Below are 24,714 nucleotides of genomic sequence, written 5' to 3' on the forward strand. Positions count from 1 at the left end.
CCTTCGCTTCAGCATTTGATTTACACCAAAGCCTGTAAATCAAATGATGAACGAAGGAGGTACCGTGGTCCGGACATCCAGAGAACATCGGCGACCGCGCTAGCCTGCGTCACGGCTTCATGGGATGGGAGGGGATGGGGAATTGGGATCATGGGATGGCTAGTTCACGGAGTAGGGATGGATCCGGATATTTATTCGAATGTCAAATTTTCGGTCTTGTTTCTTAGATTATGATCAAATAACATATAGAATTTGCTATGTAAATTTATATTCTTGTTTTTAGCATTGAAACTATTAATCTTCAAAAAAAACTAACATTAAATTCATTATATATCTTTTTAAATAATTGATATAAAATTCGGATGTCTATTCGAATACGGATTCGGATGTTTTTTCACCTTTTTTATTGTAGGGAGAAAATAATGTACATAAAAAATTATATAAAAATTTATTTAAATACTTCATAATATTTTCTTAATAATATTGCCAAAAATTAGCTTTAAATTTTATGTATATCTATGCTAAAATATTAGATTTGTGATAAAAGTCGGATGTTTTAGGAACATCCCTACACGGGAGGTCGCTGTCGGGCACACCCTTTATTCCCTTGTCCGGAAGCATAGAACCGCCTCGGGCCTCGTGATCACTTCGAAACATTGGTCTGGTGTGGTGCCTAGTCTGCCGGCCACGATCACTCATCAGCAGACCGTCATCCATGCTCTGCGTCCTGGGGGTCAGTCCACCGTGCCGCTTGCGTGTACACACTGGACTGGAGTTACATGACGAGAGCAAATACATCGGCAGCGAAAGTGTGTCCACACGGTAACGGTACACCCACGTCTGCTTTTGGATGTTGGGTTGGAGATTTTGCTTCAGCCACCATGTAATTCTAGAACACCATAGAATAGGGTTTTGGTCCGATAACCTTTGTTCCGCTTAATTTAAAACTGAAATTTGAGATTGCCACTAGCGGAATTTGGCACTTGCCGAGTATTTTTTTCGACACTCGCGCTTCTTTGCAGAGAGCAAAACAAAAAACACTCGGTAAATGATTTTTTTATCGAGTGTTTTTATTTTTAACACTCGGCAAAAAGTTTTTTGTCGAGTGTTTTTTCAACAGTCGATAAAAAACTTCTTTGCCGAGTATTTTATTTTTGACACTCGGCAAACAACTTCTTTGTCGAGTGTTTTTTCAACAATAGACAAAAATAATTTAAAAATCGCATTTTGAAGCATTAAAATAATTCAAATGAAAATGTTTTAAACTACAAATTTGTATAACTCATTAAGATGTACAATTTATATTTTGGTCATTTCTTTATATGACAAAATAAAAGTAAATTTGTTTATAAAATTATCTCTCTCGTAGTTTATGAAATTGCAAGAGAGATCTACAAAATTTGTGAATAATGTTAGAACCAACACGTGGGATAAATAAATAACCAAACAACTAAAATAAACTTTGCAGATCTTGAAAAGTTATAGAATTTTGTAGTTGGCAATTTTTTTTATTTGAAGACATCTTGTCAACGAAACTATGTCTGAATTTTAAAATTTTAAAATTCGAATTTTCAAAATGACATCAAATGGAAAACCCACCCAAATGAAAGTTGTAGGTCTTAAAAAGTTATGAAACTTTCTAGTTGACAATGTTTTAGTTTAAAATCATCTTGTCATGCAAAACTTTGTTTAAATTTTAAAATTCAAAATTTTCAAACGACCTCGGATGAAAAAACCACCAAAATAAAAATTTAGGTCTTCAAATGTTATAAAAATTTATAATTGATAATTTTTTGATTTGAAATCATCTTGTCATAGAAAAATATGTTTGATGTTTTCAAATTTGAAATTCAAATTATGTAAACAACCTCGGATGAAGAAACTATCAATATGAAAGCTGTAGATCTTGAAAATTTATTCAAATTTACAGTTGACGACATTTTTATTTAAATTCATTTAGTGTCTCAAATAATCAATTTACTCTTGGTTTTTTATAATACATGGGGAAGGGAAACGTAATATAGACAAAAGTGATATAGCTGTGTAGTGGTAGAGGAGATTGCGAGTTCGAATCTCAACGGTCACAAAAACACGTGAATTCAATTCAAAAAATGGTGAAAATGATAGGACGATGGGTCGGGTAGGGCAATGGTTGGGGTTGTAAAATGGTTTGCTGTTTTTTTTTATTTTTTTGCGATTCTTAATTTGCCGAGTGTTTTTTTGCCGAGTGTTTTTTAACACTTGGCAAAGTCTTTGTCGAGTGTTCGAAAAAACTATTCGACAAAGAACCATTTGCCGATAAAATATTTACCAAGTGTTCTTTGTCGAGTGTAACACTGGGCATAGACTTTGCTGAGTGTAAAAAGGTCGGCATAGGCTTTTTCGGGGTTGTAAAATCGTTTTGCTATTTTTTGGATTTTCTTTATGATTCTTAATTTGTCGAGTGCTTTTATTTGCCAAGTGTTTTTGACACTCGGCAAAGTCTTTGTCGAGTGCCCAAAAAAGTACTCGACAAAGAACCATTTGCCGATAAAATATTTGTCGAGTGTAACACTCCGTATAAGCTTTGCCAAGTGTAAAAAGGCCTATGCCGAGTGTTTGAGCCACTCGGCCAAAAATGCCAGCCCGGTAGTGTGGCTTCCATGCCGATTTTAAATTTGAAGATCCATACAAAAGATATTAGTACTAGTTGATATCCCCAACCGGTAATAATATTAGGTAATTTAGTATCGGATAAATATAAGAACTGGTACCAACAATTTTTGTACCGGTTCTACCAAAAAACTGGTACTAAAGCTTAAACCTTAAGTACCGGTCGGAAACACCAACCGATACTAAAAATCCCAAAGCTAGCTCAAAAACAAGAGACACCTCTAGTACCATTTTTTGTAAGAGCTAGTACTAGAAGGTATTTTCATTTCCTGCCAACGCAATTGGGATTCTCACTAAAATTAGATGAGCAGTAAGTGTGTCACTCTGAGTGCGTACCACTAAAAGTTTTGAGTAAGTGTGTCCAGTGTCATTGCAGCAGTGGTGCCACATCCCCGAGTATCTTTTGCACACTCTCAAGATAATGTATTGCTTGTGAACTTGATATTCATCGGTCGTAGTGTGTAATCGACCTCCCCCACCATGGTGCAAGTGCCCTCCCTTTTATAGTCCAAGGGAGACACGTTACAAGAGACCTCATGCCTCGATAGGTGGGCCTAGGTGAATTTACAATATGGAATGTGAAACGCCATATAGAGCTGACAACGCTAGATCTTTCTGAGCATGTATCCCTTCTTGGGCATCGTGCAGGCTCCTGACATTCTATCCTCCTATTTCGTCTAATCAGAGTACGTGTGCAGCCCATGTTGTAGGTTGTGATGTAGTGTGATACGCTACCATGCGTAGATGTGGGTGGTGTCGTTGTGTCTCCTCTGCTCGTCTATTCATGCCTCGTAACGCACAAAGAACAGTGGAAGTCATAATGACAGGTGCCCAAACGGCGCATTGGGTCAATGCCCTTGCCTCGGTAACGTGCGGGTAATAATAAAATACACATGTTGTAGGTCTAGCGTGCCGCACATATTTAATGTCGGGGATACGTTACCCGATGCTGGCGCAGGCAAATATGCATCCCATCCTCACTCAATGCTGGTGGGTCCTATGTCAGAGGCTTACATCGGGCATCGTCCGTTGTCTTACGCTAGGTGTGTCTAGCCATGCATCAGCACCTGACCTCTGCATGGACAAAGGGTAGCCCCAGAATAAGCGAAGACATGGCACTCCCACTAGGCCTTCCCTGACTAGAGTCCTGGACCTATAATCACTAGGGTCTTACTTTGACATAGCAGGAGTGGATACCCCATATTTAGGGTACCGACAGAGGCCCCCGAGCCCACCTCGGGTGCGGCGACGAACCCGCATTGGGGCCATAGCTGCATCTTGTTCTAAAAATGCCAGTCTTGTGCAGCAACACTACGCCTACATCCTTTTATGCCAAGTAGGTTGCATGTCGGCATACTGTTGTTGCTACATAAGACAAAAATATTCTTGCCCTCGTGTTTATCCATCTTGGTAAGTCAATAGTTTTTCTTTATCGCCCCCTGCCACTAAGGCTCCTTGGAGGTTGTCCCAAATGTGGGGGTTACCTTTAGGCCAGGGAGCTACCCCCGAGGATGGTTCGAGAATAGCACTTAGCAGCGTAAGCTATCCACTAGAATGGTTTAGGAGTAGTGCTTAGTAGCATACTCTTGGGATCCTTACTTTGTCATACTCAATCTATCGAATTATGTAACCGGGCTTTTGCCGATCAGAGTTCATGAGATCTAGCCCTTAATTTTGAAAGAGGCGTAGGCCTCTTAGTTGTCTGGTCTTGAAAGTTCTAGGTCAGCTATTCTAGGGCGGTGGAAGGTGTAGGATTACGGTACGGGACTAGGCTAAGCGGCTACCCAGCTTTGGACCACCCGCGAGAATGTGGACTTTTCCTTTGGACTAGGTGCCTGTCAGCCTGTGCCTTGTTCAGTATTAGGTGGGACATAAACTAAGAAACAATGCTAGTTATATAACCTAGATTTCATGATAACAACTTAGCTAAGAATCTCGAGAGGGGGGTAGAAAGAGAAAACATACCTTGTCCAACGATATGATTGATGGATCCAATTCACCGAGACTAGACTAAGGGCAAAACCTTTCCTCTTTATTGGATATGCGAGATCTTGTGTAGAGACCACGAGGAACCGGGTTTATAAAGTCGGCTCTTACCGAGCTGGACCATAGAGGGTGCTAGAGGCCGCGTTTATGCGAGCAACCTTACCGGACCGTGGGTCATACATTATCATACCAGGTTTACAGGGCCAGACCCCTACCAGACTATTGCTTGTAAGAGCCCCAATACTGGTAGCCAGTTTCTTCCCCTTTTTCCTTTTTTGGAGCTCTGGTAGCTTCAGTTGTTTGAGGCTATCATCAGACCAGTGGTTGATCCTAAATGAGGTCTAGGACCAAATCTCGGTAATGTTCCCTTAGGGCCTTTACTTTGTTGTATTCAATCTTATGAATTACGCAACCTAACCTTGTCAGGCCTAGTTTTGAAGCCAGTCCATTGAGTCTGAACGGGGTCTGGATCCCTAGGTATTTAATCCACAAGGTACTAAGTTAGCTATTCTAGGGCGGTGGAAGGTGTAGGCTTATGGTATGAGACCAGGCTAAGTGGCTTCCGAGCTCTGGACCAACCCAGAGAATGTGGACTTTTCCCTTAGACCGAGCACTTAGTAGTTCATTCCTCATTCAACATCAAGCGGGACCCCAAACTAGGTGCAAGGCAAGCTACGTAGTCTAGTTTTCATGATTACAATAGAAGCTTAGATCCTCAAAAGTACAGAACTTGTAACAAGGAAAATAAATCGATGGATGAAAACATATCTTCCCTCATAATTGGGTATAAGAGATATGTGCAATGAAAGCTAGAAACTAGGTTTCTAAGTGTGGCCATCACCTGTCTGGACCATAGATGCCACCAGAGGTCGGGTTTACGTGGACGAACTTTATCGAACTAGAACACTGATGAATGCTATCCTATTAAAAGGAAGAGTTTGTTCTCATGTTATCTACAAATTGAAGGTGCGAGGCTAAGGGTAAGCAGTGGTATGTTTTGCCTTGGTGATAGTCGAGGGCAGCGCCTTGAAGGAGGTTGTCGGTGCCTACCCCGAACACTATGAGCGTGTGCCACGACCGACGAGCTAGGCCTTGGCGACGCCGATCCTTGTAGGAGGCCGACGCGGCGGGCTGCACAAGTATTGATGCCGCCCTAGTTGCCTTCGTCTAAAAGTGTAATTCATGGATTTGGTTGAAGGCTTCGCAGAAAGATTCAGCATCAGGCTGAATGCCCTGGCTCCGCATAGCCCAAATAAAAATTCCTAGATGCACTATGGTGTTTGGTGTAAGCTGGTGAAAGTACATGTTAAACCTTTTCAAAACAGCAACTACTATCTTATGCAAGGGAAATCTAAGCTCGGCTTTCAAAAAGCTTCGGAACATGATGACTTTGTCATCTTTTGGTGTCAGAACTAAGTCATCGCGTCCTAGTCGCACCCAATCAACATTGTCAATATAACCAAAACAATTAAGTACCTTAATGTGTCCTCCTTTGATTTTTGATTTGTCGAAGTTCACGTGAATTGGCTTTGTAGGATGAATGATAGTGCTATCTTCCTCAATGTCAATATTGTCGCTATCCTCGGATGGATTCATGGCGCCGACTTTGTCTTAAGAGGCAGTAGCCTCTACTACTGTAAGCAAGTTCTCAACCCTTGTCTCTGGCGCATCTGACGATGGTGCCAAAGACACTTCAGCAGTAGACCGCTCTCCGGCCATTTCTACTAAAAAAGTGTGTTTTCAAGCTACTAAGGTTGGTTTGAAGGTAGAAAAATGCCCAAAGCAAGCTTCGAAGGCAAAGCAGGCTTTAACAGCAACAAGTGCAAACAACAAATGTCTGACAATGTTGTCGGGCATCGTTCCCTTTATATGTGTAGATTTTTGAATTTAACCGTTGTACTCACTGAAACCTGGACCCCACTAATCAGAGTGGGCCTACTTGATAACGAGCTTCGAGAAGGTGTTTTTCGGACCTTTGGTGCAAGGCCTCCCAATTTTGTTTTTTGCAATCTAAGCTCGTTATGAACAAACGAACTCATTCCACAAGGAGCTACTGTTGGGGGCCTACCTTGCCAAAGGTTTCAAAACACCTACACTTCAACATAATCAAATATGTTTTTAGGTATACAATGGAGATTGGACGAAGTTGGCCTTCGACTGAAGCAACATATAAAGAAGCTTCGCCTGTAAGCGCAAGTAGTGAAGGCACGAACCAAAGTCAATAGATTCAGTGATAAAGAAAAGCTTCGAGTGCAAGCCACCAAAGGAAACGAAGTCCAAGACTTGCGCAGCAAGAAAGAAAAGGAAAAAGACAGCAATGCCCCTATGTCATTTGTAAATCATGTGTATAAACCCCATGGGCATGTATGTAATTTTGTACAAAGTTGTTCAACTTCCCTTATAAATAGGTGAATAGTGCCCTGCATAAAGTACCTTTTCGAGGGGCCATAGCTTTGTGTTGTTTAGCCTTCAAAGAACCTTCGTGCTACCTTGTATTAAGGAGCCGAAGGTATGCTTGTTATATCATTTGATAAGGAAGATGGAACAAAAATGCTAAGGCATAAGAGATGAGTTCCATACTATGCTCTACTTTGTTGTCTCATTTTATATTGTTCCATTCATACTACCTTTTAAAGACCTTCGTCCTCTGTGATAACACTTCGAAGAAGTGTTGAATCAAGGATGAAGGCTCACACATTTAATTTGTGTTGCCTTGATTTTCTATACCTTCAGGGGATTGAAATCAAGTACCAACAACAATGCATAGGAATAGCGTGACAAAGACACTTACTATGATGATCCTGGGTCAAAGGGATCTCCTGGGGGGCTACCAAAGGATTAGAGGCCCCACAATCGCCATGGACTGGATGAGAAATTCCAACCTCATTGGGGACCGATTGAGCATCCGCCACAACAATCACTTCTCCTGGACGGTCGAGCAAAGGAGCTTCACAATGAGATGCATTGGGTAATTCTAGAGATAACGGTACTAGAGCTTCACAATGATCAAAGGATAACTTCTACACAACCAGATCAAAACATGGAGGAAGATTCGCTATCACAATTTTGACATATTTCACTCAGTCATCTTCAAAGCTAATGGAGATCAACCGTCGGAATATTGTTCAAGATGCAACATGGCACAATAAACCCTCAATTGAGATGTTAGGGTCGTTTAATTGCAACTAATCTCCTCACAAGACCTAGCTAAAATAGGGCCTTTCATCGAACATCAGTGACATTCTCTTCATTCCATGAAAACTAACATTCCCATAAACATCTTCCTCGACGCTTCCTCCATGGTATAGTGTCACTAGGGTGTCCATCTATTTCAAACATGAAATCATAACCCAATAACCATTAAAGATGGTACCTGACTAACACTATCAACTAATGCCTAACCTCATCTACTAATGTACTAATTCCTAAATACTTAATAAGTAATAATTAAGTAATAACTACTTACTAACTAATAACTATACATTAACTAATAACTAACCACATCATACATAGTTATATAATCAAAGAATATTGTGTGAAAACAAGGTATACCTGAGGTTGCGGTGGAGACAAGCTACCGGTGGCGGGGGTGGAGTTGGACGGCCTCATATCTACAAAAAAAACATATAACTTTCAGGAAAAATTTCGGCAGCACCTCCCATATACGGCGAGGTTTCTAAAACATGTAGAGAAACATACAACACGATGGCTGACAAATACATTCCACATTGAACTAGTTTGGTATGTAACTAAGTACACAAACAAATTCACAAACTAAACTAACTATACTAAACTAACTATACTAAACTAAACTAACTATACTAAAGTAAATAAAACTAAACTAACAAAACTAAACTAATTATACTAAACTAACTATATTAACTATACTACACTAAATAAAACTAAAACAATTATACTAAACTAAACTAAATTTATTATACTATTAAACTAAAAAACTAAATTTACCTTAATGAGACGACGTGCTCAAGGCGGCAAGGCAAGACGACGTTGGCGTGTTAGTGGCATGCTCTGGCCTAGCGGTGGCGCACGTGACTACCATGGGGAGGAGCCAACGGCGACACGCCTGCGTGGGGCAGGGCTGGCGGTGGGGCTCAGGGACGGGCGAGCCCGAGGCGACATGGGGGCATTAGTGGTGGGGCTGGCATGCCTCCGGTGGGCGCTCAGTGGAGGCGTCGGTGGGCGTCAGAGATTGGGGTGGGGCTGGCGAAGGCGGGGTAGTGGTGCGTGGGTAGGCGGGGCGGCGGTGGTGAGCGAGACGGTGACGGTGAGAGAGAGCGAGCGAGGGAAAGAATGGGAAGGAGGTGCACGGCTCTTGATACAGATGTGTTGTGATTCCACAAAACTTTGATAAGCTCCTCAATCCATTTCCCTTTGGGTAATCTAACAAAAGACATTGTGATTCCCAGCAAAATTATTCAATTTGCTCTTTCCACCAACCCATTAAACTCCGGGTGCCTACCTAATGCAAAGTGTATATTTGTTCCCACTTGGTTGCAGAATTCTCTGAATGCTTCAAAGTCGAATTGAGTTCCATTGTCAACTATGACAGACTTCGGGACCCCAAATCGGCAAATAATGTTTTGCCAAAAGAACTACTGGATAGTTGTTAAAGTTATTGTTGCTAGGGCTTTTGCTTCGATCCACTTGGAGAAGTACTCTACTGCCACTACTGCATATTTTAGGTTTCCTTGCGCTGCTAGCATCAGACCTATTATGTCCATCCCCCATCTCTGCAAAGGCCATGTAGGCTATATAAGCAGAGTTAAGGACGAAGGTTTCTTCTGGTCCCTTGCATATCTCTGGCAATTATCAAGTTTCTACACAAATTCTGTTGTGTTCGAAGCTGCCTTTGGCCATTAAAAACCTTGACGAAAGACTTTTCCTAGTAAAGACCTAGGGCCAATATGCGATCCACATAGTCCAGAATGAATTTCTCTTATTAAACCTTGACCTTTGTATCTGGAGATGCACTTTAGTAAAGGTGAGTAGACACCCTCTTTGTATAATTCCCCTTCTATGATTTTGTATGACCTTGCTCTTGCCTGCATTCTCTTGATGTATGCTTCGTCATCAACCGGATGGTTTCCACGAAGGAAGGTTATAATTTATGTTCTGCAATCATCACTTTATGTAGGGGAGACAATTAAGATAGCTCTTTCCATCAAGTCAACTAAGGGTGAATTTAACACTTTGAAGAAGACTTTGGGGGGCAGGGGAGCCCTTGAGCGGTAGACTTGGCCAGCATGTCAGCATGCTCGTTGTCTAATCTTAGGATGTTTTTTACTGAAAACCCTTCGAAGGAAGATTCCATTCTTCGGACCATGTCAAAATACTTCTCCAAGCTTGGGCTCTTTACTTTGCTTGATTTATCCACTTGACCTGTGATGACTTAGGAGTCTGATTTCAAAACTGCCCTTCTTATACCCATTGCCTTTAGCTTTCTTAATCCTAGGAGCAAAGCTTTGTACTTTGCTATATTGTTTGTGCATTGGAACTACAACTTAGCAACATATAAAGTTCTTACTTTAGATGGTGAAACAATGACAGCTGTGGCCCCAGTCCCGAAGGTCCCCTATGAACCATCACAAAAGACTCTCCAAACAACTTTGTCTAATTGGGTTGCTTCATCCTGTGAGCCCAGAGTCCAATCAGCAATGAAATCTGCTAATGTATGTGACTGAATGGAAGACCTATGAACGAAGTATATAATAAACTCATTGAGTTCTGCTACCCACTTTCCAATTTGACCCGAAGCCTCTCTATTTCTTATGATATCCTTGAGTGGTTGAGATGATGTTGCGATAATGTTGTGGGATTGGAAGTAGTGCCGAATCTTTCTTGAAGCCATTAGGACTGCATAGAGGACCTTCTCCATCTCTATATAGTTTCTTTTGGATGGGCTCAATACTTCGAATATGAAGTAGATAGGCATTTGCCTCTTCACACCTTCGCTTACTACTTCTTGAACCAAGGCAACACTTACGGTTGACTGCGAAGCTGATACATAGAGTAACAGAGGAGCCCCTGGCAAAGGCGGAGAAAGTGTCGTTAGCTTTATTAGATAGTCCTTCAATTCTTCGAAGGCTTGTTGCTAAGGAGGGCCTCATTGAAAAACCTCTGCTGATTTTAGGACCTCAAAGAACGGCAAGCTTGGTTCAGTAAATCTTGATATGAATCTGTTTAAAGAAGCTAGTCTCCCTGCTAACCTGCGAGCCCCTTTTTAACTTTGGTGGCTCCATCCAAAGTATTACTTCGATTTTGCTTGGGTTTGCTTCCATGCCCTTTGTTGACACGAGACAACCCAGGAACTTGCATTTTTTACTCTGAAGACACATTTCTCGGGGTTCAACTTTAGACCTACCCTTCAGAAACTAGCAAAGGTTTCCTGAAGATCTTATCTTGCTTCTTCGTACTTCTTACAATGATGTCATCAATATAAGTCAAAACATTCTTGCCCAGTTGTGAGCTCAACATTTTTGATGTCATTCTACTGAAGCTTCCTCTGGCATTCTTGAGCCCCTGAGGCATCCAAAGATAGTAGTAAGTGCCGCTGTGGGTTATGAAACTAGTCTTTGACTCATCTTCCTTTTTCATCCAGATTTGATGGTAACCTGAGTAACAATCCAACAAACTCATGAGTGAGATCTATGAAGTCAATGCACATCCACCACTTGCCGTTGGATTTTTTGACCATTACTGTGTTGGGCAACCATTCTGGGTATGTGACTTCCCTAATAACCTTGGCAGTAAGCTATCTCTTAACCTCAGCCTTTGCACCTTCGGCCTTATCTTCGGACATTTTACGAAGCTTTTGCTTACATGGTCTAACACTTGGGTCCACATTTAGGGTATACTCTATTATGCTTCTGTCTAGTCCACACAGGTCATTTGCTGACCAGGCAAAGACATCTTTTTTGTGAAACAAACAACTTTGGAGATTAGAATCTTGCTTCGAAGTTAGCTGATTGATGAAGAAAACCCTCTGTTCTGCAACATCATCACAAAGAAGTACCGGCTTTGGTTGATCCACCGAAGATGCCTTTTCTTTTACTAGTTTTTCAGATTCCTGGATTCGCACTTCAGCTTCGTCTTTGTTATAAAAAATCTTTGGCTTTTCCAGGGTCCCTTATGCCCTTCTTATTGCCTCTTGGCTGCCATAAACTGATATTACTCCTTGATTGTTGGGTATCTTCATGAAAAGATAAGCTGAATGTAGAACTACTTCAAATACATTGAGAGTTCCTCTTCCGATAATAGCATTGTATGGGAATTCCATATCAACAATTTCAAACATGACTTCCTCTGTTCTTGTGTTGTTAACATAGCCAAAGGTAATAGGCATAATCAAGTTTCCTAATGCCATCACCTGTTGTCCTCCAAAGCCACAAAGAGGAAAAGCTGAGTCTTGGATCTTATCTTCGGGCTCTTGCATTTGCTTGAAAGCCTTGGCAAATATGATGTCTACATCATTACCTGTGTCGACCAGGACATTGTGCACTACGAAGCCTTTGATAACACAAGAGATAACCATGGCATCTCTATGTGGATAGTCTTTGAGACGAAGGTCATCCTGAGAGAAGGTAATAGGAATATGGGACCACTTGGTCCTAATGTAGGGTCCATGGATGCCTACATGTTGTACCCTTCTCTGGGCCTCTTTCTTTTGCTTTTTGTTGCTGAGTTCGAAGCTCAAGCCCCCAATGATGGGCAGCATAAGCTTCTCCATGAATGCTGACGAAGCTTGATGGTTTGCCATGCTCTTCGTTGTGATGTAGTTTGTTGTGGTAGTGAGATCACTGGAGGTGGGCGCCAATGTTGGTACTTGGTTTCAATTCCCCTAAAGGTATCGAAGATTAAGGCAACACAAGTAAGATGTAAAGACCTTCGTCCTTTGATGTAACACTTTCCTCGAATTGTTAGAACAAAGGTTGAAGGCTTTTAAAGAGAAACATGGTGAGGTAATATGAAAAAGACAACGTAAATATCTATGCAAAACTCATCTCTTATGCCTTAGCATTTTATTTCATCTCTTCTAATATCATACAAACTTACAAACATACCTTCAACTCCTAGACACAGGATGGCACAAAGGTTCTTCGAAGGTTAAGCAACACGAAGTTATGGTTCTTAAAAAGGTATCTTATGCAGGGCATTGTTCACCTATTTATAGGAAAGATGAACCGCCTTCGTACAAAATTACAATCATACCCCTTAAGGTTTTACACACATTATTTACAAATGACGTCATAGCTACAATGTATTTTCTCCATTCTCGGCTACGCGGGTTTAGGCCTCCATTGTTTGGAAACTTCTCTGCTGGCTTGTATTCAAAGTTCTTCTTTGTTACCTAAGCTACCGACTTCAGCTAGCATCTTTGCCATTTGCGCGCATAGGCGAAGCTTCTTTAGATGTTGCTTAGGACGAATGTCAGAAATGTACCTGAAACACACTTGTTTGTGCCGAAACGAACATTGAATGATGATTTTCGGCATAATAGGCCCACAATATTTATCTTGTTGTTTTTTGTCTACAATATCAACTTTTTTTGTAAGAATGAAAATCTTATCTACTTTATTGCTTCTTAGGGTACAAATGAATAAATGTTTATGCCTAAAGAGCCTATATTTAATAGTCGCTAAGGGGTCTAAAAATGCAGAGCCAGCCATGTGCTTGCAAGGCTACAAATGAATAAATATTTAAGTCTAAAGGATCAATATTCATGGAGGCCTAAAAAATGTAGAGCTAGCTCTAGCCGTGTAGAATACTCTCTTCGTTTTTTTATTTGTCGTATTTTAGTTTAAAAATAAATTAATCGATGATAAACAGAGATATTACTATTTTATGTTATTTTTACAGAAAACTACGTTACTGATATATTGAAGTTTAAAAATAAGCTATATGATATATGAAAGCCCGTTGGAGTTTGAAATATAGCATAGAAGGAGCTTTACTGTTTACCTGTCCAATACGGCAATACCGGCCATCCCCATTCCCCAAACCCCAATCACTTCCTCGCACGCATACACCACGCTGCCTCGCGTCGCCGCCGCCTCCGTCCACTGCCATGCCTTCCCGCCTTCTCCAGCAGCCCCTCCCTCCAGCTGCTCCACCGCCGCCTCCCTTGCTTGCCCATAGTCAACACCGCCGCCACGCCCTCCTCACCGCCACCATCGCTTCCGCAGTGGCCGCAGTAGCTTTGTTGCTCTTGCTCGTTGTCCTCCTCCGGCGGCGGAGGCTCCGGATCCCCACACTCCCGTGCTCCCCGCTGTTGGACTCCGGTCGCCCGCTCCGGCGTTACTCCCGCCGCACGCTTCGCCGCGCCACGGGCGGGTTCCACCCGTCCCGCCTCCTCGGCAGTGGCGCCGCCTCGCCCGTCTACCTCGCCACCTTCCCCGACGCCTCGCTCGCCGCTGTGAAGACGTGCGCGTCGGCGCACGAGCTCCACCTCCTCGCGTCGCTCCCTGAATCCCCTCGCCTCGTTTCCCTCCATGGCTACTCGCCCGGCCCGGGCTCCGGCGGCGGCGCTGCCGAGCGCCCGCTCCTCCTTGTCTTCGAGTACATGCCACAGGGATCCCTTCAGGGCGCGCTATTCGGAGGCGGCGACGCCGCTGCCCGCGATGGCCAGTTCCTGGACTGGCAGAAGCGGCTCGCCATCATCCGTGACGTGGCGCGCGCGCTCGCCTTTCTCCACGTTGAGTGCCAGCCGCCCGTCGTGCACGGCGACCTCAAGCCCAGCAACGTCCTCCTCGACGCTAACTTCCGCGCCAAGGTCGCCGATTTCGGCCTCGCGCGCTTCAAGACTCCCGATGCAATCGCCGCGTCTGGTGCTGCCGGGGACGATTTCATGAGCCAAGAACTCGGCGAAGCCGGCGACCACCTCTCCACCACCGCCTCCGCTGCCGGCGGGGCCAAAACGGACACAAAGGATGATTCTGGCCCGGCTGGTGCGTGGGGGAAGGAGTGGTGGTGGAAGCAGGATGGTAGCGGTGAGCTTGACTCGAGGGATTACGTCGCCGAGTGGATTGGCAGCCAAATCTGCCCGGAGAGGAACCCGGATTGGGTCAACGAGAACGAAGACGCCGCCAACGAACGTAAGAACTCTCCCTCGGGTACGCACGAAAACGCTGTGTCAGCCTCGCCGCCCGAGGACAAGAACAACACCGACTGCAATGGCAATGTGGACGTCGCCAGGAAGGAGGGGACCAAGATGAGGGAGTGGTGGAAAGAGGAGTTCTTTGAAGAGATGAGCAAGAAGGGAGGAAGCTTCGAGAAGCGGCGCTCCGGCGGCAAACCGTGGATCCGTTCGATCAGCATGAACACGGGCCACGGCGACACCAACGGCGGCGAGAGCAATTCTGTGGACCTGAGCTTCCGGAGAAGCCGGAAGCGGAGCCGGCGGCGCGGCCGGTCAGTGGGCAGCGACGTCCACAGCGGATGCGGCGGGGACTTCCTCAGCCGGGAGCTTAGCAGCACGACGAGCATGCGCGGCACGGTGTGCTACGTTGCGCCGGAGTGCGGCGGCGGGCCTTTTGAGCACGGCAGCGATCTGCTGGAGAAAGCCGACGTGTACAGCTTCGGCGTTCTCGTGCTAGTGATCTTGTCCGGTCGGCGGCCGCTGCACATCCTGTCGTCGCCGATGAAGCTGGAGAAGGCGAACCTAGTGAGCTGGTGCCGGCAGCTGGCGCGAGCCGGGAACGTGCTCGAGCTCATGGATGAGCGGCTGGCCGGCGGCTACGACAAGGACCAGGCCACCAAGTGCGTGCAGCTCGCGCTGCTCTGCCTGCAGCGGCAGCCGGAGCTCCGGCCGGACAGCAAGGACATCGTCAAGATCCTCGACGGCGACATGGAACTTCCGCCGGCGCCGGTGGAGTTCTCACCGTCGCCCCGCCTGCGGCCTTTCCCGCGGTCTTCGCGCCGGCCAGCACAGCCTGATGCCGCCGAGTGATGATGGTACCTCTGCTCCTTGCGGATCTGCTGTTTCGTTCGTGATTGATGTGTGTGAATTGACAAAACCCATGGTGCCGTGTAGATTGTTTTGTTTTGTGTACATAGGAGCAATTCAGCTTCCGCCATCTAACACTTGAATACATTCCATGCCAATTCAAAAATTAACGAAGCATCTTGCAGAAAACAAACGTAGTCAATCCTGAAGAGCACTCATTCTGTAACAACAAATTCTTGTATTCTTCGTTTTTTAGAACTGACGTTGCTTGTGAAATTTTGCAACAATATTTTAGGATACTATTGAATATGGCAACTTTTTCTTTGAATATAGCAACAATATGAAAGCGAACAATCATATACACTGGCTATACAGTACTAGTAGTAATGTATTTGAAGAGATTGCTGATACCACAGAAAACGAAGCACATTGCGTAGCACTTCCGTAACGTGTCAGTACACCAAAAAAAAACCCGGTCAAATCTATAACGCGTCCCTGTCGATGGCATCGTCTCGCACCAAGGTCAACTGTACATAAATAAACCGGAAATTTTTTTCTTTCTTTCGTTACAGCCTGACTCTTAAAAATCTGGGTACAAGAATTTTCGAAAGGGCGAGTTGAAGTTTCAGCGATGCCCATAGTGGCCCGCTACGGCACTAGCACGGGTTGCTGTCTGTGGAGTCAAACATTTTTCACCAAAGCTTTTCCTGTAAAATTTCATCGTACCGAACATATAAAATCTCCACAAATCCAACAAAAGTGTCGGCAAAATCCATTCATCGATACATGCATAGCTGCGCTACATCTTTCGCGCTCCACCATTGTAGGCGTCGACAAAGGGTCAAAGGCTACAAGCAAGCAAGTAGTGGGGGTGGTCCTCCAAAGTACAAAGCTAATCCCTCCCAGGTCACCGAGATAACACTTGATTAGCAGCATGCATGCAAGATGATTGTTGGAAACGGTGCTGCTGATTGGTGTGGTGACTCTTGTGGGTTTTGCACTCAAAAGTGCTCTGCTGTGGACCCATTCACATGGCATTGCCCTGTCCCACGTCCACATGGCTTCACAGGTCTAGGTTTTTGTTTGATTGACATCCAGGGTTGCGTTGCGACCTGTCTCTGCACTGGAATCGACAATTGTATGTTTGGATTTGTCTACCTGCTCGTCTTTCAATCGCTTTGTTGGTGTTGCTTTGCATGAGAAACCTATCACCAATTCTGGAAGTTGATGTCATCGCTCTTCTCATTTTACAGGCTCCCAAAAATGTTAGGATCACAAAAGGGGAAAAAATGGTGGAGCATAGAAGAACCGAACCTCAATTTTTTTTTAAAAAAAATAGCAAAACAAGTTCATAAACCTGTATGCTTCTAGTGTATTTAGATTTTCTTCGGCTAGAACTTTTAGTGTGCCATTATTTTTCTCCATGCTGATTCTCAAGATATTAAAATCCCCACCAATAAGTGTAGGTAGAGGATTATGCCGACATGCCCGTACAAGTTCAGTAAGGAAGCCACGCCATACACATCCGTCAGAATCCATTTAAATTTATATGCTCTATTACAAAGGTGAAACTTAATATACAATTCTCCTTCCATTATAAGGGATACGTCAGGCACATTTGCTCTGACTCCCACAAGGATGCCTTCAGATCTATCCCTCGGAGGGAGACAATGGCAAACAAAATCCGCACCACCAAATAATCGTGCCAAATTCGACTTTGACATGTCCAACTTTCTTGTCTCCATTATCACAAATAAATCAAGGTTGAGATCTCTCACGGCTTTCGATATGTAGCAATATTTAGCCAAGGCCGAAAAAATGTATTTCAATGGAAAACTTTTGTGTTTTATTTTTTATTTGTCGCCCCCTCTTTGGCCCTTAAGCTTTTATGTTGTGATTGACAACTTTGATTTAAGAGAAATAGATTCAACGAGAAGACAATACACCTGGGCAAATTCCCTTCCTAAACCGACTTATGAAAAGCTAGATAGAGCTCTCATGTCGAGTGAAGTGTGAATTTAAATACCCCTAGTCTCGGTTCAAGCCCTAGACAGAGGTGTTTTCGACCCCACCTCTTTGCTCATGGACACTAGAACTCCTGCTTTCGTTGGAAGCAACAAACAATTTAAGTTTGAACTACATTGGTTTTAACAGGAGAGTTTTCGCAAATGGGTTAAGGAAATTTGGACTAAAACAAATTAAGGTCGTAATTCCGTACAAAGCTAGAACAACAAACTGAGCACTTTGTGGAGGTTCCTAAGAGGATGGGTGGCCCAAACAACTGATGTTGTGGTCGAAGTTAGAGATCTAAATGTGGATGAGGCACATGAATAAAGCAAGGAACCTATCATAGACTCGTATACCTTTTGATCTACGGACTTACCTCTCACATTGAGGTCCAAGTGCCCGTTTGTTCCCATTGGTGTCTTGATGGGCTTTGCATCATTCATCCCAAACTTCTTGAGAAGATCTTGCGTATACATTGTTTAGGAGATGAAGATCCCTTCCTTGAGCTATTTTACTTAAAATCCTAGAAAGTATGTTAGCTCGCCCATCATTGACATTTTGAACTTTTGCATCATCACCCTGCTAAACTCCTCACAAGACTTTTGATTAGTAGAACAATATATTATGTCATCGACATATATTTGGCATATAAACAAGTCACCATCACATGGCTTCATGAAAAGAGTAGGATCAGCTTTCCCGACCTTGAAAGCATTAGAAATAAGAAAATCTCTAAGACATTCATACATGCTCTTGGTGCTTGCTTAAGCCATAGAGTGCCTTAGAGAGCTTATAAACATGGGATACATATCATCTTCAAAGCCAAGGGGTTGCTCTACATACACCTCCTCCTTGATTGACCCATTGAGGAAGGCGCTCTTCACATCCATTTGAAAGAGCTTAAAGGAATGGTGAGCAACATAGGCTTAAAGGACTCTAGCCTAGCTACAGGAGCAAAAGTCTCCTCAAAATCCAAACCTGGAACTTGGGCATAACCTTTTGCCACAAGTCTAGCTTTGTTTCTTGTCACCACCCCGTACTTGTCTTGCTTGTTGCGGAACACCCACTTGGTTCCCACACCATTTTGCTTTGGACATGACACCAGACTCCATACTTTAGTTCTCTTGAAGTTGTTGAGCTCCTCCTTCATGGCCATCACCCAATCTGGATCCTGCAATGCTTCTTCAACATTGAAAGGCTCAATAGAAGAAACATAGGAGTAGTGCTCACAAAAATCAGCAATACGTGAAGGAGTAGTTACTCCCTTGCTGATGTCACCTAGAATTTGATCCACTGGATGATCTCTTTGTATTGTGGTGCAGACTTGGGTTGGAGGTGCATGTGGTACATTTTCTTCCTCCTTGTCTTCTTGATTATGTGCTCCCCCTTGATCCATGCCATCATCTTGAGGTACATGTTCCTCACCTTGACTTGGGGGTTGTGCTATCGTTGAGGAAGAAGGTTAATCTTGTTCCTTTTGTTCCTGCGGTCGCACATCTCCTAATGCCATAGTTCTCATTGTGGCCATTGGAACCTCGTTCTCATCTATCTCATCAAGATCAATTTGCTCTCTTGGAGAGCCATTAGTCTCATCAAATACAACATCACTAGTGACTTCAACAAGTCCAAAAGATTTTTAAAGACACTATATGCTTTTGTATTTGAATCATAACCAAGTAAAAACCCTTCAACGACTTTGGGAGCAAATTTTGAGTGCCTACCTTTCTTAACCAAAATATAGCATTTGCTCCCAAATACACAAAAATAAGAAAGATTGGGTTTGTTACCAGTTAGAAGCTCATATGTCGTCTTCTTGAGGAGTCAGTGAAGATAGAGCCGGTTTATTGCGTGGTAAGACATGTTCATGGCTTCCAACCAAAACCGCTCGGGCATCTCGTATTCTCCAAGCATTGTTCTTGCCATGTCGATGAGTGTCCTGTTCTTCCTCTCCACCACACCATTTTGCTGTGGAGTGTAGTGGGCGAAAAACTCATGCTTGATGCCTTCCTCCTCAAGGTACTCCTCCATTTAAAGGTTCTTAAACTCAGAACCATCATCACTCCTTATCTTCTTCACCTTTAATTCAAACTCATTTTGAGCTCATCTTAGGAAGCTCTTTAGTGTACCTTGGGTTTCAGATTTATCTTGCAAAAAAAATACACAAGTGAAGCGGGAATAGTCATGAACAATAACAAGACCATACTTACTTCCCCCAATGCTAAGATAAGCAACGGGTCCGAAGAGATCCATATGTAGTAACTCCAATGGTCTTGATGTCGTCATTACATTCTTGCTTGGATGACTCATTCCCACCTGCTTTCCTTCCTGACATGCTGCACAAGGTCTGTCTTTCTCAAAACAGACATCGATTAGTCCTAACACATGTTCTCCCTTTAGAAGCTTATGAAGGTTCTTCATCCCAACATGCGCTAGATAACTATGCCACAGCCATCCCATGTTAGTTTTAGCAAGTAAACATGCATCTAGATCGACATTCTCTTTAGTGAAATCAACCAAATAAAGCTTGCCATCTAATAAACCTTTAAATGCTAATGAACCATCACTTCTTCTAAAGACAGTCACATCAACATTTGTAAATAAACAATTATAACCCATATGACGTAATTGGCTAACAAAAAGCAAATTGTACCCAAGCGATTCTACCAAAAAACATTAGAGATGGTATGCTCGGTAGTAATAATTTCTAACTTGCCTAACCCCTTTACCTTGCCTTGGTTCCCATCTCCAAAGATGATCGTGTCATGGGAATCCTTATTCTTGACGTAGGAAGTGAACATCTTCTTCTCCCCTGTCATGTGGTTTGTGCATCCGCTATCGATAATCCAGCTTGAGCCCCCGGATGCATAAACCTTCTTCTCCTTAGCCATGAGGCATGTGTAGCACTCGTTGGGGAAGAGTGAGGACTTGTTGAAGGCGGAGGTGGTGAGTCCCTCGTCGTCGGAGTCGGATGATGAGCAGTCTGAATCCCATTCCTTGCAATGCGTGCCTCACCCTTCTTCCTGTAAAACTTCTTTTCTTTCTTCCCCTTCTTGTCTTGATCCTGGTCATTTTCATTATTGGTACATTGTGCAATAAAATGACCGGACTTACCACACTTGAAGTATGCACACTTTCCCCTTGATTTGTGTTTGTTGGGGTAGTCCTTGTGTCCCTTCAATGTGGTCTTGAAGCACTTGATCATAAGTGCCATCTCATCCTCATTAAGGCCAACCGCCTCATTTTTTGCCACCTTGTCAAGGAGCGCTTCCTTGTTGGTCATTGCTTTTAGAGCAACGGGTTGCGCCTCATAGTGTTGAGGAAGAGGTCCGTTGGCGATGTCGTTGACGTACCTAGCCTCCTTTGCCATCGTGCGCCCGCTCACAAATTTGCGAAGAATTTCCTCGGGCAATATCTTGGTGTACCTAGGGTTCTCACGAATAAGGTTCACAAGATTAGGATTAATGACGGTAAATGACCGTAGCATTAGTCGTACGATGTCATGGTCTGTCCATCTTGTGCTCCCATAGCTTTGTATCATGTTCACCAGGGACTTGAGCCTGTTATATGTTTTAGTTGGTTCTTCACCCCTCTTCATGGTGAACCAACCTCTCGCCCTCCACCAGCTCCATCTTGGTGATCATGGTGATGTCGTTTCCCTCATGAGAAATCTTGAGGGTGTCCCAAATCTCCTTGACATTGTCCAAGCCACTAACGTTGTTGTATTCAGCCCTGCATAAAGAAGCTAGAAGCGCAGTAGTGGTTTGGGTATTTTTATAAATCATTTCCTGCATATGAATATCATCATAGTTCTCATCATCACTATCTATAATATGCATTCCATTTTCTACTACATTCCAAATGCTAGGATGAAGAGAAAACAAATGATTACACATTTTATGACTCCACCACGAATAATCTGTGGCGGAACTGCCCGAATTATTCCAACTTAAGTGCCTAAGCCCCGCCTTAGAGGCTAGACCACACTTAAATGGGAATAACCCGTCAATCCCTCGGATCTAGTCCGACACGGCCACTGACAGGATCAAGTACCACAATCTCACTCGAAGGTGAGTCACAGAGCAAATACAATAAAGCATAAAACCATACATGTCAGAGTATTAAATTATTACATCATCATCATCATCATCATCGGAGTTTTTGCAAAAGTAACCATCATTGTTCGAAGTGCAGCGGAAATAAACTAACGGTAAATAAATAGAGAGATGGGGAAGCCTATCCCATCACTCCTCATGCTCCTCCTCAGCCGAGGCAGGGTCCCACTCGTCAGTCCAACCCGGTGGCAAGGTGGACAGCCAAGTTATTCCAGCAACCATTTCCTCCAGAGAACCTGTAAAAATTATGCCACAAGCAAGGCTGAGTATACTAATACTCAGCTAGACTTACCCGGTGTGAGGAGTCTACTCCTCTACCTCTAGACATGCAGCTGTTTGGCCGTGGAGTTTGGTTGCCAAAAGCACTAGCTGAGTTTCTAAATCAAGATTTTAACTTAGTCAAAATTAAGTGTGACTCTCTTAAGGCTAAAAGTGGACTATCTATTCATGCATGGTAGCAAGCATTATTAGCCATCAACATCTTATATCAACTCATCATAATTTCACTTGTTACTCAATGTAGCAGCATGGATCAAGCAGTCTCATTAGCTGCGAGAAGCAGACGATTCGAATCGAGTTTTTATCCTTGCAAGGTAAACCTAAACACACGACATGCAGGGGCACTCCGTCCCCACACACATCAGCCGTCCCCATCGATTCCCCGTCAGCAGAGAGGGGCTCACCGCCTTGGCGTACAATGCCTCACTGACCCCGACTGGCCGTCGTGCAGTGACCGCACTTGTACCCACCATAACCGGAATGGGAGACCTCGTCTCAGGTCGCGTGAGGAGGGCAATCTGCTGCCAGGTTCAATCAGGTACTAGGCTTACCGATTTACCATATTTCTCGGCATGTGCTTAGTACGTTCAAACGCTTGACTCACGGTACCACACCTTAATCCTTATTCAAATTTTTATCCCGTAGACAATCAATCCCCATGGATTGTTGCCCACAACCAACATCAGTATGATATGAAAGTGGGTACAATCAATGTCCTGACCTCGCGCGAGTGCTAGAAAAATCACTCGTCTTCTACCGAGATCCTACTTAATAAAGCAACTACTCGACCTGTCATACTAGTATTCATCTCAAAAGGATTCCTGAGATCATGCAACTAGGGTTTCAAACAATTCCTACACCTAAGTGCACAATCATTCCTACAATCATTAAGTGAAGTAAAATAGCATAAATAACAGGTTATGCATAAAACCGGGGCTTGCCTTCCAAAGCAGTGGCAGGCAGGTCCTCTGGTGCAGGCTCGGATGCTGGATCTGGGGCTACCTCCTGAGCAGCTCCTTGCTCCGGCACGAGGATGTACTCTCCGTCAGCAAGATTACAGTCTATCGAAATGCAATGAACATGTATGTCATGATTATGCAAGATTTAAGAACATTAAGCTAAAAGAAACTAAGTCAAGAATTAACTTAGGGTTTCCTGGTTATGTGGGGCTTCTAGTGGTATATATATACATAGACTTATTACCTTTTAAGCTTAGGTTTTTCTTTTAGGATAACATAGTGGATTTGTATTGTCTTTATAGATTTCAGTGGACAATTTTATAAAGGTTTTAGGACGACATTAATTTCCATTATTCATTTTCCTTTCTTTAATTTCCATTTAGGGTTTCTAGTGTAGGTTTGAACTACGACAGTGTTTTAATAATTTCCAAAAATTCTGTAAAAATTACAGTGGGTTGTCACTTGCTATTCTAGCTTGTTTTAAGAATTTGAGGCTTAAAGTACAAAAGCTAGGTTTTAAACAAAAATGACAAGAGTTATGCAAAATGGGCCACTTTACACTACATCTCTTAGTTAGGGGTAGGTTCTGTCCTAAAGGTTATTTTTGCTGGCATCCCATAGTATTAATAGGCTTCTGTGCTAAAAATCACAGAAAACTAAGGGGTGGTTATTTAGTTATGATTTTCTTAAGTTTAAGGTCAAAAAGGCACTTTCTACTACATTATTATTTGAAAAATGTCAAACAGCAGATTTCATATTTTTCCTAAATTCTCCTTAATAAAACATTAGTTATCCCAAGGGTGGGGGTGTTTTTACCTTGGGGTTATTTTTGTAGAGTTTTTCTAAGTTTCACTTGTTTTATTAAAACAAAAGGGATCCTACTTATTTTATACTAAAACAGGGCATGATATATTTTTCCAGTGAACTACCTTAAATAAGTATCCTAACAAAAATAGAGGTACTCTCTGGTTCTTTGTTTAAATTACATTTTCTATTTTTCTTACCCTTAAGCATATTATGAAATAAGGGGTAAAAACTAACTTAGTGGGGTGGACAGAGAAGTTTAACATTTTTATTTGGTTTAGTAGGTAGATACAAACTTCTCAAAATTTTTCTAACCCCAGTCAATTAATGCAACTAATTTTTGCCCTATTATTAAGCTTTTGGTCAAAACTATAATTAAATCAGAGCTCTAAAGTTTTCTATAGTACATAGGGGGTTTTATATTTTTCTTAAGTAGGTTACATTATTTAGAGTCTGACAAAATTGGTTTGACCAAATTTGGATGAGTTAAACAGAAGCTATGGATTTTCAAAGTTTCTGTTCAAATTAAAAACAGATTTCATAAAGGTTTTCTGGAAAAACAGTTTACACCGAGGTCCCTGGATTTAAACTAAATCAACCTTCGCAAATCTACCCTCGCGCCACTATTCCCCTGTGTCTCTGACATTTCACAAAACCCCCTGACCTTCTCTCCCTCTCACCCGCAGTCCTTCCCCTTATGCAAACAGTAACCGCGGGAAAGAAAAGGGTGGCGCGGCTTACCGGCGGCGAGGGAGGTCCGGCGAAGGGTGGGGTTGGCTCGGGGAGATTCTGGCGGTCACGTCGAGGTACGGCTTGACGTCGGAGATGGCCGGAATCGCCCGGTCCACGCGCGCAGGCGGGTGTTCTCGTCGGCGGCGAGTGTACCGGCCAAACCACGGCGAACTGGTTCAATCCGAGGGCATGGTGAGCTTCACGGGGTAACGTAGCGACC

The 24,714-nt window shown here is 43.3% G+C and overlaps 1 protein-coding gene across 1 annotated transcript; it reads left to right on the forward strand.

Moving 5' to 3' along the window:
* The first annotated feature begins 13,627 nt into the window (after positions 1–13,627).
* LOC100286175 (ATP binding protein) lies at positions 13,628–15,687 on the forward strand. Its single transcript, NM_001159063.2, has one exon. The coding sequence runs from the start codon at positions 13,724–13,726 to the stop codon at positions 15,602–15,604; it is 1,881 nt and encodes a 626-aa protein (NP_001152535.2). The 5' UTR covers positions 13,628–13,723; the 3' UTR covers positions 15,605–15,687.
* Positions 15,688–24,714: the final 9,027 nt, after the last annotated feature.

This window comes from Zea mays, chromosome 10 (assembly GCF_902167145.1).
Source record: "Zea mays cultivar B73 chromosome 10, Zm-B73-REFERENCE-NAM-5.0, whole genome shotgun sequence".
Taxonomy (NCBI): domain Eukaryota; kingdom Viridiplantae; phylum Streptophyta; class Magnoliopsida; order Poales; family Poaceae; genus Zea; species Zea mays.